The 19,474-nt window shown below is 36.8% G+C and overlaps 1 protein-coding gene across 1 annotated transcript in view; it reads left to right on the top strand.

Annotated features, from left to right (window-relative positions):
• The window catches only part of KCND2 (potassium voltage-gated channel subfamily D member 2), a 488,701-nt gene extending 472,040 nt beyond the window's left edge, over nt 1-16,661 (top strand). Inside the window, exons 3-6 of the mRNA XM_040472146.1 lie at nt 7,244-7,339; nt 8,202-8,294; nt 11,745-11,992; nt 14,008-16,661. Of these exons, the coding sequence (XP_040328080.1) occupies nt 7,244-7,339; nt 8,202-8,294; nt 11,745-11,992; nt 14,008-14,185 (615 nt within the window). The 3' untranslated portion in view covers nt 14,186-16,661. The remainder of the gene's footprint in view (nt 1-7,243; nt 7,340-8,201; nt 8,295-11,744; nt 11,993-14,007) is intronic.
• The last annotated feature ends 2,813 nt before the right edge of the window (nt 16,662-19,474 follow it).

Raw genomic sequence — 19,474 nt, 5'->3', positions numbered from 1 at the left:
GATGGAGAAATTGTGACCACCATTGGCCTCTCCCCCAGGACTTTCATGCTCACAACTGTGGCTCTGCCCACACGTTACAATCCTTCTAACTGGGCACACATGTACATTGTTTAAAATGACAAAAATCCTACAAAAATCTTAGATGCCCAGGACCCATCCATCTTCATTCTAGAAATCCCTTCCTTGATATAAGAGCATAAGAGCTACCTATAATTCATTTTCCCAGTGGAGGAGGTTGGGGTGCGGTGGGGGGGGGGAACTACCTATATGGAAAACGTAGGAAGTACAAATCTGATTTTCAAATAAATTGAACACCAAAATATCTGTATTTTCTTCAAACTTTGTCATCTGCAACAATCAGATCGGGAAAGAAAATCTTAGAATAATTTAGAAGCCTTTTTGCATAAATAAATATAGAATTTATTCCTTAGTTAAAGGCAGTTTAGGTTTATCTGGAATGAGGTGATTTGACAAGTATAAAAGTTATGAAAAATTAGCCACTAATTCAGTCAAGCAAACAGTCCATTTAGTAAAAACATCAGTCAAGCTGAATAATAAGGAATATTACAAAACACTTTTTTAGACCATGTTTTTCTGCGTTTGGTCCATTTTTCAACTCTAAGCTCAAGCAAAAGTGTGAAATATATCCAATATGCATCTGAGGGGTGCCTGGGTGGCTCCATCAGTTAAGCATCCGACTTCAGCTCAGGTCATGATCTCACGATTCATGAGTTCAGGCCCCACGTCAGGCTCTGTGCTGAGAGCTCAGATCTTGGAGCCTGCTTCAGATTCTCTGTCTCCTTCTCTCTCTGCCCCTCCTTGCTCACACTGTCTCTCTTTCTCTCTTAAAAAAAAAAAAACAAACATTAAAAAAATTTTAAATATACATTTGAGAACACTCTCCTCGGCACACGGGATACTTTCCCTCTTCTAAGCTCTTCCCCCCCAGCAAGTACTCTTCCTGCTTTCACTACCTATCTCCACTCTTAAAAGAAATGCACATTTCTAGCCACCCTTGATCATTTTTTTTTAAGTTTATTTATTTTGAGAGAGAGAGAGTACGGAGGAGGGGTAAAGAGAGAGGGGGAGAGAAGAATCCCAAGCAGGCTCTGTACTGTCAGCGAGGAGCCCAACTCAGGGCTTGAACTCATGAACAATGAGATCATGACGTAAGCCAAAATGAAGAGTTGGTCACTTAACCGACTGAGCCACCCAGGCACTCCATCCTTGATCATTTCTTAACTAAACACCGACCTGTGGGTCAGTATAGACTTAAACTGGAGCATGTCTCCTTCCACCCCCACCACTAGTAATTGTATTTTAATAGATGTATTTATTCAATAGTATTTCAGTTATCCAGTGGTATTTATTGATTGGAAAATTGCCAGGGCATCTGGGTGGCTCAGTCGGTTAGCATCAGTCTCTTGATTGCCGCTCAGGTCATGATCTCATGGTTCGTGAGGTTACTGAGTTTGAGCCTTCTGTTGGGCTCTGCACTGACAACATGGAGCCTGCTTGAGATTTTCTCTCTCTCTCCCTCTCTGTCTGCCCCTCCCCTGTTCTCCTGCATGAGCTCTTTCTCTCTCTCTCTCCCCCTCAAAATAAATAAATACACATAAAAATTGTTTAAAAAGAAAGTAGTTGCCAAAATAAAGCTAAATTGATACAATGACAGATGGTAGGGTTGATATTTTGAAGTAGGGAGCCTACCTTGCTTTAAGATACAAATCACACCAGTCAATCAAGGTGTGATTACAAGGCTAATTGTAAGTAATTTTCATGTATAATAGTAATCATAATTATAATTATAATTTAATAGTACTAATAGAAAAAACAACAACCCTCTCCAGAGTTTCTAGTATATCCCAGGTTCTTTATAACTGTTATTTTTATTTTCACAATCAACTCACACAGAAGTGTTATTATTTCCATCTTACAGATGACTGTCTTATGCATGCACACCTACTGATTAAAGTCTAAGACAAAGAAATTCTGGCATCATTAGAGTTATGTATTTTAGGGATTTTCCTATAGATAATTCTAAATACAGTGAGAAGTTTTGAATCAATGAGCCCATGTACAGCCAATGGACAATGTAAGTACAATTTTTTACTTGTCACATAAAAATGTTGGCACTGATACAGAAAGAAGTTACCAATACTCAGTCTTTTATCATACTTTGCTCTGGTGGTTGCCAAACTTTAGATTCATTGGAATCATCTGAAATAGAATATAAAATATAGATTGTTAGACCCACCCCTGTAGCATTTGATTCAATAGTGTGGGATTACAGTCTGAAAATTTCCTAAGTGATGGCGATACTGTTGGTCTGGAAACCATACTTTGAGAACCATTGTCTAGTACATTAATTAATGTCCAAATCAAATAATTTTTATAGAATTCTAGAATAAATAAAATAAATAATAATAAATACAGCCTGAGTATGATCTCTCTTAGATTATCCAATATTAAAAAGTATCACTCAGGCCCTACCCCACATCTCTGTGGATAACTAGATGTTTATCTATAGTTTAAGAACCCCCATTATCAACACATGTAAGAGTCTGGAGGTTATATACTTCTTGATATCCACTGTATGTTTCAGTCTTATTGAATTACTGAGTTCTGCTCTTAAGTCTCCATTCCATCTTCATACCACCTGGCAAACCCCTACTCAGGGTGCAATACTCAGCTCAAATATTACCCATTTTATGAAGATTTCTCTAAATGATGTGGACACCATTAATTGCTCCATCTTCCCTTCTACAATATTACGCGGACTCTACTATCATGTAGTATACATATTCTCCTTCTCCTCCATTTGTCTGAGTGTGGTGCCCAGCCTAAAATAAGCACTTAACAATTTGTGAAATGAGTGAAAGAATGAACAGTGAACTCTTGTTCACCTTGACAGTGTCCTCCATTCCTAAGGTTGGGTGGACAGTCCTAGGGCCAGTTGAAAACAATATTGGGAAGCATGAGTTTTGTCTTTGGTACCCTCCCACATCTTCTTTCAGTTCTTACCTCTTCCCACCTAGAGAACTCTCGTGGCCCTCTCTTTCACTGACCCTTTCTTTCAGGGTCCCTTCCACTGACCCAATTGCCGGCATTGTTTCTGCCCAGCCCTGCAATTACCAGGATTAACCAAGCTCTAGGGCTGACAGTTTTGCACTATCTTCAACTGATTTCTTCTCTCTCTCTTTTTATTAATATTTGGCACTAACTTGTCTCATTTCTAGGGGAGCTATTTACCTTAACAAATGGAAAGGTTCCAATAAATCCTTAAATCTGTAAAAGCTGTTAACGCTTACTCTGCTACCTCCACATGAGGCATTTTACTAAACCTTAAATGAAAGAAACAAGTCTAAGTAAAATTTCCAGAATAAAAGGTACATGCAGCATGCGGGCTGGTATTTGAAGAGTAAGGAATTGCCTCACATTACAAAGGAGAAATGTCTTCTCTACCTGACTTGTAAAGCTACCTAGGATACCTTTATTTTTCAAAGGTATTAAAAACATTTTGTGACTTGACAACAACATGGTCCAATAACTCCTCACAATCTACCTCCCACTTCATTTAGAAGATAGATCACATATAAGAAAATTGCTATCTCAGTGGTTTTTGGCTTATACCATCTCTGATTGGGTCCCCTGCTGTTTCAGGGAATACATTGTAAAGTTTATATAATGTCATTTGGTACAATTAAAAATCAATCCACTTGCTAAAAACCACTGCATTCTAGCCTCTGAAAACTCTACAATAAAAGGGTTCCATGTCAAATTAGTTTGAGGAAAATTATATACCATATCCCCCTTTTGACTTCACAGTGAACATCCACAATATGTTGTAAGGAGTCCAACAGCAAAGAAACCTATTTGACTTCTGGGCATTTCCAAACTTCTCTTGACCACAGAACCTGTTGTTTGTTCATTTGGTTGGTTTGGATTTTACCCATAACACTTACTAGTTCCTTGGACCCCAACTTTGAGAAATCCTGCTGAATTTAGAGAATTTAGATGAAAACTGAATTTATGAAGAATTGAGATGCTTGGGGGAAAATGTGCTTATGAGACAATTTATTTTTACCAACACCATCGGTGTTTCTCAAGAATTTGAAAATAACTTCAAAGCTATGTTTGTTTGTTTTTACATAGACAATATAAGCCTTTTTGTTTAATTAAAAATCTGAAAGCCTCCTATTTTCCAAATAGGCTAAAGTATTTAGTGAGACTTTACTTTCACGCCATAATATTTGCTGGTACTTGACTGTGCCAAGAAGTTGTATTTCCTACAAAATAGGGGTGGGGGCTGCAAGGAATACATTTCCTCTTACTAGCCGGTGATTTTCTTTTAACCTCTCATCTACAAAGCCACAGTTGCCAAGATCGTCATACTGAGTGGGTCAGAAGCAAAGTGATTTTCTAAAATATCTTCATAAAAGAAATTTCCTCAATTACCTACTGAAAGCAAAGATGTAATCACAGGTCATAAAAGCTGGCATTATTCAACAGGCATTTGGTGTGGTGCTCCACAAGACCGATTAAACCAATTAACTCATATACTATTGTTGTAAAATGAAAGAAAAGTCGTGATTGAAATTTGAGATGGGAGGCTTTTTCTAACATAGTACGCGGCCTAGCAAAATGGCCATTCTGTCCTTGCAACAACTGCTTCTTTTCCCCTAAGCTTAGAACTACTTCTGTAGTAGCGGATGCCACCATATGTAGGCTTTCCCAATGTGGAAAATATGTGTCATTTTCCTTTGCTGGACAGTATTTTTGGCTAATGTAAATAAATGTCTCATTTGTGAAAAAAAAATGTTTTCTAATACTGCTGCTGGATGCTTGGAGAATAACATATGTGAGACTAGGAACTAAGATACAGGCAATGTAATTGCATGCATTAATTGCAGAAGGAAGGAAGGAAGGAGAGGTGTAAGAAAGAAGGGAGGGGGGAAGGAGGAGGGAGGGAAGGAGGAGGGAGAGAGAAAAGGTGGGGGGAGAGGGAGACCCCCCCCCCCCAAAAAAAGGCATTGACTGTTTCAGGAGACCAAGGAGACTTTAGGACTTAAATTTCCACAATAATCCCTTTCTGGAAACCAAATGTATATTTAAATTAGTTATTTCTGAATTATTACATCTATTCAAAGTCATTTCCAAATATGCTTGTCATTTCCCATTGTTTTATCAACTCTGGCCTGAAATCCTGTCTGGGCAGCACAGCTTTTGAAGTTAAAAATTTCCTACCTTCCCACTTCATTCTCTAGTGCTTTGAGTGATCTAAACAGTATACTGCCAACAAAGAGTGAAATTTGTCTATTTTTCCCATCATTTATAAATATGATCTTTGTACAAAGTATTATTTTAAGTTGGAATCAACAAACAGGAAGAATAAATTCAAAGAGGAAGAGAGAAGGGGTAGAGTTGAAGCCAGATGATATCTTAATGCTATTTTGAGAGCTTCAGATGTCTCAGTGCTACTCTTAAATGCTGTGAGTGAAAGGGCATCTTGGTACAACTTTGGAGGGAAGTTTGGTAAAACACACACACACAGACATCCTTTGATCTAGGAATACTTCTGCTTCTAGAAACTGTCTTGCCGAAAAGCACATCATGATGTTCAAGGCAGGACCCATTGCTTGTAGTAGCAAAAGATGCTTTAAAAAATTAATAGTAGTTGGCTGGTTAAATAAATGGTGCTTTATTCATTGGTATATTATATATTTATAATGAATGAGGTGGATCTATATATTTAGATATGGAAGGAGTTCCAGTATGTAATAAATGGAAACAGCTGAGTGCAAAGGAGTGTGAGGCATATTGTCCCAAATGAGTAAAAATATGTGTGTATAAATGTATGAGTACACACACACACACACATACACGCTTTTATCTCCCTAGAAAATTTCTGGCAAGATTCACTAGAAATATTACCAGTGGTTGCCTCTGAAGCATAGCAGTAGGGTAGCTCCAGGGTCCAGAGAGACTTACTTGTTTTTGATGTACTTTTGTATTAATAAAATCTTTGTCATATGTATGTATTCATTTTTCATTTTTAAAAAGCTAGATAATTTTTAAATTTTTATTTTAAAAAAATCTCAGGGTTAAAGACCACAGATAGTATTTATCTGGGTTGTTTAGAAAGGGAAAAGAAGGAGTCTTTATGGGGTAATTTTATAAGAACTCGAGGAAGCCATCCCAGTTGCTTTCTTATATACACTTGCTAGATACACATCTTACAAACAGAATGTTCATCAAAAAGTGCCCTCCAGGAAGTGAAAACCAGACTCATTCCATGACTCATTCCATACACAAGCATCAGTTCTAAAGTAGAATGGAATACCAGATATCTGGCTAAATAGTTAGTTTGCTTAGTAATATACTTTGGTGATCTCACTGTAACTGTGAACAATTGAAGTAACCACCCTCAGTCTCTAAACTGGAGAACATTCTCTACACATAAATGTTTTAAAATTAAAAAATAATTTTATAAAGCTCCTTGGAGGGACTCATTATGTTCTCATCTCAACAAATTCCAGAGAGAAATAGAAATCAGATAAGCATGCTGCAGTATGGGCCAGTGTCAATAGAAAAAGTGGATAAATTAGGGATTTTTTTTTTTTGAGACTACATGTTATTCGGCATGGGGTCTACATTGCCCAATTTAACAAAATAATTCCAAAAAATGCTTTTTGATATTTGAGAATGCAGATACACTGCATTATTATTTACCCTCCATTGTTTAATTCAAAGCATAAATGTATTTTTAAAATACATTTTTATAAAAACCTTTTTAAAAAAAAAACTTTAAAAAGTAAGGAAGGAAAGAAGGAGGGAAGGAGAAGAAACAAAGGAAGAGAGGCAAGCAGGCCATTGGTTCCTGGAATATATTTACTAATATTTATAAAGACATTAGTTTAAATGAAAATGATTTGGAAGGTCGTATGTTAAGTCTTCATTTCATTAAGTTACTCAGATTGAGATAAGTGAAAATATAAATAAAGGAATACTGTCATTTTTCTCTTAACACAATTGACAGAAACAACAATGAAATAACTTGATCTTACTAAAACGACTTAATTACAAATCTTAAATGCACCGACTCCAAAGTAGTTAATTGACCTTACTGGAAAAGTTCACGAAAAAAATATATATGCTGACATTAGCATTACACCAGAGTGCCTTCGCTGTTTTAAGAAAACAACTCATGAGTATTAACATTTATTTCTCTTCTGGCTTATAGAAAGCCAGACTCGCCAGGATCCGGGCAGCCAAAAGCGGAAGTGCTAATGCTTACATGCAGAGCAAACGGAATGGCTTACTCAGTAATCAACTACAGGTACAGTCAAGCATTTCACTTTTTTTAATGTTCGATTTATTAGTGTAATATTGATTTAGTTCCATTTAACCATATAATTTTATTGTGGGCAATTATGAAAATGGCTACTGAAACAACAAAAGTGTCATTTTTAAATAACCTTGCCCTGTACAGTCTCATTGGCTGTATGTAGCAGATTAGAACCTGGGCTATGAAATATTGCCAGTGAATCATGACTCCCATTCATGATTGGGCAATATTTCTTCACTGCCTTATTGAAACATGGGAAAGGTAAAAAATTCTCAACGACTCAAGTACCTATTTTTATTTCAAAATTATTTATGTTCCTTAAAATTCATTTGTGTGGGGTTATGATGTCTTGTTTTACTTCTTAATGGAGGGGAACACCATTCAGTGTTCTAAAGCTCACTAGTAGCAAATACAAGAGAAACTTCACTTTTACCTCAAAACTTTCCTTTAATATTTAGGCTTCCAATCATCTTGCAATCGAAATAGCTTTTATGTAGGTGAGCACGATCATGATTTCAGGATTATCTAAGTACTAGATTAAAATTTATTATCCAAAAAGAATAGCTCCCAGGCTTTCAAAGGTAGCTGGTAGTTGAATGAGTAAAACCGATTTAAATTTTCAATTCAGGGAGGCAAGTCTAAAAGCCCAGACCGCTAATTTGACAGAAATATAAATGCTGATTACCAAAATTAAAAGCAACTGCACATTTGTCCCTTTTTGGTTAAAAGAAAATTAAAATGCTGCCATTTAATCTCGGGAAATAGGCTAGCTCTCTCTCTGGAAATGTGTAGCTGAGGTTCTCATTGTTTGCAAATGAAATAGAAAGCACTTCTGTCTTCTGTGTGTTACCAGTCTTCAGAGGATGAGCAGACCTTCATGAGCAAATCCGGCTCCAGCTTTGAAACCCAGCACCACCACCTGCTTCACTGCCTGGAAAAAACCACGGTAAGGAAAAGGCATGACTGTCCGCCCCTGTACGGAGACAGTAATACCATTTGCTTTTGTGGATACTGAGCGTTTCCAAGTATGATTTCACTGTCTACATTGCTGGAAAATATACTAAAAATGAAAAAAGAAAGAAAGAAACCCACAGTATTTGAAATTGCTTTGAAAGACTCTAGTGACATTTCAACTTGAAAAGTATTTTAGAGATTATTTAAAATGTTTTTATCTTCAGAGATTATCTTAACTCTAGTCTAAAATATCAGTTTAATGCCAATGGAAAGTCGTTTCCCAACAGCTGACTGCAGGTCCTGTAAAATATTATTTTTCCTCGGATAATTAAAATGTTAATTAAACAAAAACCAATGTAGTTCATGTATTACTGACATCTAGGTAAAGGGAAAAACAATAGCAATAACAACAACAAAAAAAGAGAGTAACTGAATATAAGCATCTTTCCATAAACAAGTTGTAATAAACAAGATGGGTAATAAAAACTATGTGTTCCCATAAGAAAAATGACCCATTTAATCGCTGAAGCCCGTTGGAACTGAGGATTGAGCCAGCACTTCTTCGCTTAGAAGCTTTCATTCGGATCTCCACTTTAGCAAATGTACCCTTTCCCTAGCTGGCTTGTCAAAAGGGCTCACAGTCTTCGACCACAAGGCAAAACAAAACTCTCACCATATTTGAATCAAGTCTACTCCCTCACTCCCCAGAGGTACATACTTATATTCTCATTTCCAACATATTCCCCATTCATTTATTCACTTCCTTATGCAATCATTCAACAAATTTGTATTACTTGCCTATCATGTGGCAGACAGTGAGCCAGACCCTGGATACACCATGAAGTCAGGTGTGGCTTCTGCCTCCCTCAAGCTTCCACATATGGGATAAAACACAGATGTTACCGGAAGAAGGGTCATGAGTTGCAGAGGAAAAACGAGGCCACAGTGCAGTGCCACAGAGGGCGGAGTCACTAGGGGCTTTCCTGGAAGAACTTGCATTGAGACCCACAGGATGCCTAGGAGCTAGTTAGGCAAAGAAATGAAGGAGCTAAGGGGTGATGTGAGCACCCGGGGACAGGGTGGGGGGTGGTGGCTGGAAGTTGGCCTAAGAGGAACTGAAAGAACTTGAGGGTGATCAGAAGATAGAGCATACAGAGACTCAAGCAGAGACAGAGAAAGTCTAGATAATGGAGGCTTTGGAGGCATGTGAGTAATTTTGATCTTTATCTCATAATAAATGAAAAATTACTTGAGGACTTTAAACAGGGTCGTTACATGATTATATTTGCATATATATATATATATATATATATATATATATATATATATGCAAGAGAGTAAGCGAGAGGGGAAGGGACAGAGACAGAGGAAGATAGAGAATCCAAAGAAGCATGAAATCATGACCTGAGCTGAAGTCAGCCACTCAACCTACTGAGCCACCTAGGCACCCCTATATTTGCGTTTTTAACTGAAGATCCATAACGATAAGGTCTATAACTGTTAGGATACTCTTTCAAAGGTAAATGGTAACATTAATAATCAAATCTATTTATCCCCATGCTCTTCTCTTTATTTTCATTTTTTACTATCTTACCTTTTATTTTTACTATTTTACCTTTCAAATAAAAATTGTCTAGCACCAATTAACATAGTTTAAATCGAGCTACCTACAAAAATAACCAGCAACAGAATGACTTCTTCACTTCCAATCACTGATGTGAAAAATTAGAATCTCATGCATTATATACTTGTATTTTGTGTGAGAATCGTGCATGGTAAAAGAAAAAAAACAGATTGTGAATCCTTTGTGAGCTATATTTTTTCTATAAAATTTGACATCGAAATTCACTTCTTAATGAAATTCCATCTTATCTGGTCATATTATTCTCTGGACTTTAAACAGTAGATTCTTAAATTTCAGTTACCTCAAAATGCTTGTCTCAGCAAAGAAATAACAAAATGAGTAACTAAAACAATCTATTTGCTATTGGCCAGTGAATTGCTTCAATCGTTTCACTAATATTCTAGGATGAGAGATGGTTATGTGGAACTTGGCATGTGCAAAGCCTTCCATTATAAGATTATTCCCACCTACACAATGAAAAAAAAAATAGTAATTGAAGTCATTCTCCAGCAGTTCGGACCAAAATTTTTTCTCTTACATTTATGAGGTAAAATCTTACATAGGCATTTTAGGAAGCGATTCTTTATTAAATACTATAAACACAAAATTTGCACTGTGTTTTGTCTAAAATGCGGCATGCAAAATGATGCCCATCACTGTTTGCCTCTTGGCCAGAAGAACTATGAATACAAGCAGAGCTAAGAGGAGTACAGCCAGTGATGTATCACAAAAGTAAGAAAGGAGACCTCAGAGTTCAGTGCTAACCTCTTCTGAATCAAACATAAAGTGGCACATTTTGCAGTATTTTATTTATTTAACTAATGGGTCATTTTCTATACTTGGAAATTTTAGAGGAACATCTGAAGAAACAGAAAGTATAGAGGCACCTGGGTGGCTCAGTCGGTTAAGAGTCTAACTCTTGATTTTGGTTCAGATCATGATCTCAGGGTCATGAGATGAAGCCCCGAGTTGAGCGCCACATCAGGCTCTGCACTGAATCACTGAATGTGGAGCCTGTTTAAGATTCTCTGCCTCCCTCTCCCTCTGCCCCACTCCTCTGCTGGCACTCTCTGAAAGAAAGAAAGAAAGAAAGAAAGAAAGAAAGAAAGAAAGAAAAAGGAAGGAAGGAAGGAAGGAAGGAAGGAAGGAAGGAAGGAAAAAGAAAGAAAGAAAAAGAGAGAAAGAAAGAGAAAGAAGGAAAGAAAGAAAGAAAGAAAGAAAGACAAAGAAAGAAGGAAAGAAAGAAAAAGAAAGAAAGGGAAAGAAAAAAGAAAGGAAAAGAAAAGAGAAATAGAAAATGTTTTAACTATCTCATTTTCTAATTAAAAAATGTTTTCAATCTCATGTGAAAATATTTGCTACTGTAAAACAGACAATCTAATTTGGGACATTCTATTAAAATAGCCTCTTTAACATAATTCCAAACTGTTTAAAAAATAAAAGTCAATGTGAATTTACACATTCACTGTGGGTACTATTTTATATGCATTTTCAACCATTTTTTTCTTTGCCTCTTAACTTCCAGAAATGATGTTTAAATTAATAAATGATATTTCAGGATAAGGTTACTCCATAAAGAGACACTAAATCAGCCTGCAGTTGTCCATCTCAAAATCTAACAGGGAGATTTTATTTTCACACAAATGCCAGCGTGAGCTGGCTTTGATATTCCAGTATTTATGAAAGCGGCTAGTTGCCCACTGGATAATCTAAGTGTATGTGCCTATTTGGGTTTTAAAAATAAAGCCATTCATTTCCTTTCTTAAAATCACAATGTGTTTGTTGCCTTTTTCGCATGTTCTCATGACTACGGAACAGAATCACGAGTTTGTGGATGAGCAAGTCTTTGAAGAAAGCTGCATGGAAGTTGCGACTGGAAACCGTCCTTCAAGTCACAGCCCTTCTCTCTCGTCACAACAAGGAGTCACCAGCACTTGCTGTTCACGACGACACAAAAAAACCTTCCGCATCCCTAATGCCAATGTATCAGGAAGCCACCGAGGCAGTGTGCAGGAACTCAGTACGATCCAGATCAGATGTGTGGAGAGAACCCCGCTGTCTAACAGGTACCCGAGGTTAATCTGTGTGGGTGCACACACCTGTGCCTGTTCCCAGAGCGTATCTCCACCTGCAGGCATGTCGCTATCTTGGTGTATTTGGCATTTTTTGGTATTGGGGCGGGCGTGGTGGGGGAGCAAATAATGTTTATTTACTTATTTTTAGTAAATACGCCTTAGAAGTACTGTGGCATCTAAATCCTAGTTCCTAGGGTTTAGTATGAGACAAACTAATACCGTAATAAGTATGCTGTAATATTCATTTGAGTCAAAAGTAGCAGTTGTACAGTGTGAAAAGTAGAAAGAAGACAAAATGGTCAGGCACAAACAAGTGTACTTCTCCCTCCTTACCTCCACAACTTTTTCTTATTTCGGCAGACACCTTTATACTCAGGAGCCCCTTATGTAAATGCAAATAGCCTTAAATGATGTTCAACACTTACTAAATGTTAGTAAGATGTTAGATGTTCAACACTTACTAAAGGAGACCAATTAGATTGACACTGGTATCATTGGAAAGGACTCAGCAGCACCTAAAAGAAATCGACACCTTCAACGTAACAGGGAAAAATAAAACTATGCCTATACAAGGCTCTTGAACCAATATATAATTTTGACCATAAAGGTATTTTGAGTTGCCAGAAGCACAAAAATCAATCCAACACACAAAAAAAGATAAGCGATATGCTACAATTGTTCACCTGTGGTTAGTTTAGGGACAACTTAAGTGAAATTTTTCTGGTGGTATTTTCCTTTGCTTGTCTTTATTTGCTTTCTGTTTTTCCCACAAACATGTATGTGCAACACAAAGTAATCCATTTAAACTATACAACTCAATGGGGCGCCTGGGTGGCTCGGTCGGTTAAGCGTCCGACTTCGGCTCAGGTCACGATCTCGCGGTCTGTGAGTTCGAGCCCCGCGTCGGGCTCTGTGCTGACGGCTCAGAGCCTGGAGCCTGTTTCAGATTCTGTGTCTCCCTCTCTATGACCATCCCCCGTTCATGCTCTGTCTCTCTCTCTCAAAAATAAATAAACGTTAAAAAAATATTTAAAAAAAATAAAGTATACAACTCATTAGAATGATCAATTCCTGCCAAAATAATTTTGCTTTGTTCTTCAAATTAAATAGCTATGTTTTTATATTAACAATCCATTAATTCAGCGCTGCTTCTTTGTTCTCATTCAACAATCTTTGTGAAAAACCTGGATGAGATTCTGAATTCAGGCTGTGTTGATTTACATAAATCAGATGTCTCTGGGACCAGAATATTAAATTTTAGAACAATGAAAGATTTCTGTCTCTAAATGTTCCACCTCTGCGTTGCAAAATTAAGTAGAAAGCAGAGAAGTACTTAGAAAGAAAATTTTAGGACATAAACATTTTAAGTAAGATTTCCATGAAAATAATTAGATTTAAGTATATCACGTATACCCTTCTTGTTCCTTTCTCCTTTTCCCTCTATCCACATAGAGTATAAAAGTCGTGCAAGAATACTACTTAGGAAAATCTTGAATTATTGGTAATGGCTAACATTTTAGGGTTCTTAACATTGGCTGTCAGTAACTTGAGAGCTTAAAGGGCATCATCTTTCCCAAAGAGACAAGATAGTAAAATGATTCTGTGGTCAAAAGAACTGAGACACATTCACAGGTAATTGAGGTACATCCCTTTCATAGGAGCAGCTCAAAGCTCTCAGAGGTCCTGTCTTAAAGAAAGCGATTTTACTATGCCTAACCCTGGCTTTCCAAAACTGGCCTGAGTCTCTTTCTTGCATTTTCGTAGAAAACGCTTTGATAAACACTGCCTGAGCCAAATTGAGCTGGCTGTTAGACACTCATTTAATATTAATGACATGACCAATGTTCACTTCAACATATATTCAGGTTTAGGGCTTCATGTTTTAAAAATCATGGTGACTGTAATTAGATATTTGAAATGTTACTGACAAAATACATTCCTCAGTTGCAGGGAAATTTTTTTTAAGTAAACAACTTACTTTTTTAAATCTATTTTCTCCTCATCAGCCGATCCAGTTTAAATGCCAAAATGGAAGAGTGTGTTAAACTAAACTGTGAACAACCTTATGTGACTACAGCAATAATAAGCATCCCAACACCTCCAGTAACCACCCCCGAAGGAGATGACAGGCCAGAATCTCCTGAGTACTCAGGAGGAAATATTGTCAGAGTATCTGCTTTGTAAGACAATTGGAACCAGGTCTAAGAGAATTTGAGCTCTGGCTGTGGAAAGAATTCCAATGTGGAAGAAAGAAGAAACAATAAACCTTTTGCAGATGAAAACAGCAAGGCAAGAAGGTTGGCAGTGAAATAAAAACAAAGCTTCCAAACTTGAGGATGGAAATAAAACCACCAAATGGCATTTCTAGACAGAGTCTGACCTGTTCTACAGAGAAGTAGTCTGTGACCCTTTGACTTTGTGATTGAGCACAATGAAATGCCGCCTAGCGATGCTTCTTATGATCTGAACTCTTTTTTAATAAAATAAATAAAATAAATCTTTGAACATAATGTTCCAGTTGAATGCAAAACAAAAAAATATGGAAAACATTTTGATAAAAATTTTTCCTGTTAAAACCATGAACATTGGCTATGATGAAGATTATTACATATTAAAAAAAAACTCATACAACACATTTGTATTGACTGAAGGAAACCATCATAATGCATGCTAGAATTCTTTGGAGCAGTGATCTCAGTGTCCTTATGTTGTCTTCAGAATAGGCATGATAAATTATAATTGTAGAAAGGGGGACTTTCTGTGCACTTACAACAAGCTGATTGCTCATGTTCCATGGTGGGCTGTGCAAATTAACTCCTTTCAGAGCTGCGGTATTTCTCATGGGGATGCTCATTAGTAAATCTAAAGCGTTCGGATAGTTCAGTATTAATTATCATTTTACCTTGCACCTAGATACTGTTACAACTGCAATAATTCATTGTACACCTGTTGTATCAGGAATCAGGATTTTTGTTGTTGTTGTACTTTCCAGATCCTCATAGATACAGTAAGAGCCACATACATAGAGAAACTTCTGGTGTGGCCAGATTTTAGATAACTTTTTAATCCAAAACTATTGTGCCATAAATGTTTTTCAGTAATATTCTTTGGTCCTCTGTATTCGTGTGACAGTGCATTATCTGTTCTTGTATTTCTATAGCACCTTTTCGTGGGTTTATCGTCATCAACTGGACTAACGTTTTGTAGCTCAAATGACTTTCCTACTTTTGTATTCCCCAACATATTAGCTTGTAAGTAGATTACCATCATCAATCCCCTTGTCAAAAATTAGGAAAAAGGAGTTGACATCTATGAATGATCTCTAACTTCTTTGCTGTTAGGGAAAAGCCCAGACACTGGATATATCGTTCTGTGTTTCAGGCAAAGAGTAGGCTGGGATGAATATCACAAAATCGGTGATCCCAGAGTCTCACTTGATGTATTATTTATTTTACTTTAGATCTCAAATACATTTTGAGAATAACTAATGTGAATTGAAATGCAGAGATAAACTAGAGTGCTTTATGTAGCAATATTTGTTGAAAGCACGCTTTCTATGCCGTTGGAGAAGGCAGCACAAATTTATCTGAGAAAGGCTCCTGTAGACTGCAGGGAGCAATTTTCTCCGCTAAATCAGGAGGATAGGAGTTTGATGATGCAAAGTTGATCTCTATGTACATTGAAGTGAAAAGTCTTTATACCTTTTCACCTTTAAACTATATCAGCAGACATGTCTGCACGTGACAGTGTAAAAAAGTTGTATGTCAAATGAAAAGTTTCGTTCATTCCAAACCACCACTGTAAGAAATAAAGTTTAGCTTCTGTACATGGAAAGAATTAATAACTATCCCTCTACTATAGAGATTTTAAAGTGCTTATCATAATTTATCATAAAAAAGACTTAATCCAACCATTTTCGAGTAAAGCCAGAAATTCTTGCTTCCCATTTCTAGAATAGCTTCTAGAACAGTGCTGTGCACACAGTAGATATTAATAAACATTTGCTTCATAAAAGTAAGGCAAACTCTACTATCTCTCGGGAAGAACTGGCTTTATACCTAGTATGTCTTTTAAAAAGTTACTAATCTTCCTGGAGCGTGAATATTAACAATTATACTAACACCTGCCTCATGTCACTTTATGCTTCTAGAGAAAATATATAGCGAAACTTCTTTGATGGCAGTGGTTGAAAAACTTCCTAAAAAGTAGACTAAGGAAACCACAATCAGGAATACTTAGGTCTTTTGATTCCCAATGAAAAGTTCTATTTTCATGTTCTTAATACTACATTTAAAAAAACGAAGTTAGATGATTTCAGTTGACAATTCTGCCTCCTTTTCAACTTATCGTTTATCCCAAACTATTAATTTCTTTAGATTTTTGGAAAAGAAAAAAAAACTTTTTGGTGTTTTAGGTGATTTAAAAATCTACTGTGTTGGTGGTGAATGACTATTGATGACTGTGTTAAGTGCATCTGTATCGTAAGTGAAATGTAATTATTTCTGTGTACCATATGGAGTAACCAAGGTCATTGTTTTTGGCAATTTTGTTTGAAATTCATATATCTTATTTCAAAGGATAGCATAATACCTGCATTATGCTGGAAAAAAATAGACCTTTGGAGAATACTTAAATAAAACATGTGCATGCTTGAACAGGACAACATGGTTGACTGTTGCTCTTTTTTCTTACACTTCCTCCCTTTCCAAAATCTAGGCTACATCATACTCATATTTGGGGGAACCTTGTAACATGTACAAACTCAAAGAACCCGTCGATTGTGAGGAACACTTAAATCTGAACAGTGGAGATAGTAGATTTCTGCCAACAATGGGAACTGAGGAAGAGACTTTAAGAAACAAAAAAGTTAATATCACCTAAAGAGTGTCACTGCTTTGGTGTGGAGGTTCCTCAGAAAATTAAAAATAGACCTACCCTATGACCCAGCAATAGCACTGCTAGGAATTTATCCAAGGGACACAGGAGTACTGATGCATAGGGGCACTTGTACCCCAATGTTTATAGCAGCACTCTCAACAATAGCCAAATTATGGAAAGAGCCTAAATGTCCATCAACTGATGAATGGATAAAGAAATTGTGGTTTATATACACTATGGAATACTACGTGGCAATGAGAAAAAATGAAATATGGCCTTTTGTAGCAACGTGGATGGAACTGGAGAGTGTGATGCTAAGTGAAATAAGCCATACAGAGAAAGACAGATACCATATGGTTTCACTCTTATGTGGATCCTGAGAAACTTAACAGGAACCCATGGGGGAGGGGAAGGAAAAAAAAAAAAAAAGAGGTTAGAGTGGGAGAGAGCCAAAGCATAAGAGACTGTTGAGAACTGAGAGCAAACTGAGGGTTGATGGGGGGTGGGAGGGAGGAGAGGGTGGGTGATGGGTATTGAGGAGGGCACCTTTTGGGATGAGCACTGGGTGTTGTATGGAAACCAATTTGACAATAAATTTCATATATAAATAAAAAATAAAAAAAAAAAGAGTGTCACTGCTTTAGATGATGGTTTTTGGAAATATGTTGGCAAGTACAACTCCATAGCTACTAATTGAAGTATATTACAAGGTTTTGTTGGTCATTACCAAAAAAGGGTAGTATGTTTAAAATCAGTTGTTTTTGTATATGTGATATTTTTAGAATACTTTCTGCAATGTATGACCCGGTTTATTAGCCAGTACCCTACATCCCACATGCCTCTTGGGCAGCGTGGTCCACAGAGAAGTAAGGCTGGTGCCTGAACCTTACATACTTCTTGACTACCACTACTTAAACAAAGTGAAGCTCTGAGTTGATGACATTGGTGAGAACTCAATCAGATTCCCAGCCAAAGACTCTTTTCAATTTAGGAAACAAAGTGTTATATTTGTCTAGCTATATGTGTGTGTATATGTATATTTATATGTATTTATTCATATACCTACACATAGATTTTTATTCCTTTTCTTTTAAATGCACATCTGATGGTTTCTCTTCAGGAGGAAACAAAAAACAAGGAAATTTTAAGAGATTATCAGAAGACGGGAAAATTCAGAGTAAATCACAGACAGTGATTCTGAATAGTGATAACTAGTGATGCTCTTGGTGGATAGTCTCTTTTTGTTCTTGTTAATTCTTTTCTTTTATAGTCTTTGATTTATTGAGATGCCAATCCTGCGTTAAAAAGGTTTAACACACCTCCCTATTCCTTCAACTGAGTTACAGTGTTGGCTTGGAAATAGCCTCCTGGGAGTTATATCAGTGGCTGCCGGCACCATTACTCAAAAGAATAAAAAGGGTTCTTCATATCAAATACATGACTCCTCAGAGTTTCATAAGAAAGGCATCTCCTCTTCCCTGGAGTGTTATTAGGTGTTTGTTTTATTAACTCACAGGTACAAAAATGATTGCTCTGCACTGTGTAAATTTCATCAGAATTTTCAGCACAATTGGCATAGGCACACTGTACTTTAAAAAAAAATAAGAGCTTAAGTTGGATATACATCAGCTGGTTGTGTTTAGGGTAGCAAAACATTCTCAAAAGAGTAAGATATTTTACCTGTGAGGAATTATTACTTTTGAACAACAGCGTATTTGCTTAAGAGAATTATAAAATGTATTTATTGCAAAAGTTTTTAGTGGAAATAATATTACATCAATATCTTCTAATTCTTTGTTCTTTACTGTCCACTTTACCTTTTCCCTCTTTTCTCTTCAAGCCATTCTTTTACTAGATTATTCTCTCCCTTCCCCTAATCATTTTCCCATTTTCCCGTTTTTTTTTCTATGGAAATCCACTAGGTAACTACTGCCCATTCTATATATAATTCAAATTCTTGAGTGCATCACATGGGTCAGACATTGTGATAGGTGTTGGGGAAATAGAGATTAAAAATCCAAACCAAATCCTCTCCTCAAGGAGATATATACTGGAAAACAGCTTAACATGCTCTCTGCTTTACGCTGCTAGGCATAGTCTTATACTGCAAGTATTTTTCTTTCTGCCATAATAACAGTCATTTTTCTGCTTCAATCTGCTGAAAACATGTCTTCGAAGGAGGCTACGTTGAGATAGTGTTCTTTAAAGTACTTTCTAAAACCCTCCCATCATATGATTAAAATCTTTGTGTGGTCCTCTTTCTATGGGAATGCAGGGAAGGGCACATGAATCCCTACCTGCCTGCTTGGAGAGAGAGTAGAAAACAAGGCAAGGCAAAACAAAACAAGAAAAGAGGCAGAACTTCACATTTATGATGTGAGCTTGGTAAAAAACTAGACTTCCCCAAGTTTGCACTCTGCCCTTCCTACCATCGCCCCAGATTATAAAGAAAACTATTGAAATAGCTTTGCAGGAAGAGTCTCACATAACACTGTTGTGAATCCTACTGCCCCTCCCCAAATTCATTCATCCGCTTAATCCCCTTGAAATATCTGAGAGACACTCTGACAATAAGAGCAGCAGGCCTAGAAAGGA

This window comes from Herpailurus yagouaroundi, unplaced genomic scaffold, assembly GCF_014898765.1.
Source record: "Herpailurus yagouaroundi ecotype Mexico unplaced genomic scaffold, PumYag 100, whole genome shotgun sequence".
NCBI classification, from domain to species: Eukaryota; Metazoa; Chordata; class Mammalia; order Carnivora; family Felidae; genus Herpailurus; species Herpailurus yagouaroundi.
Note: the sequence above shows the minus strand (reverse complement) of the source record. Positions and strands in the feature narration are given on the sequence as shown.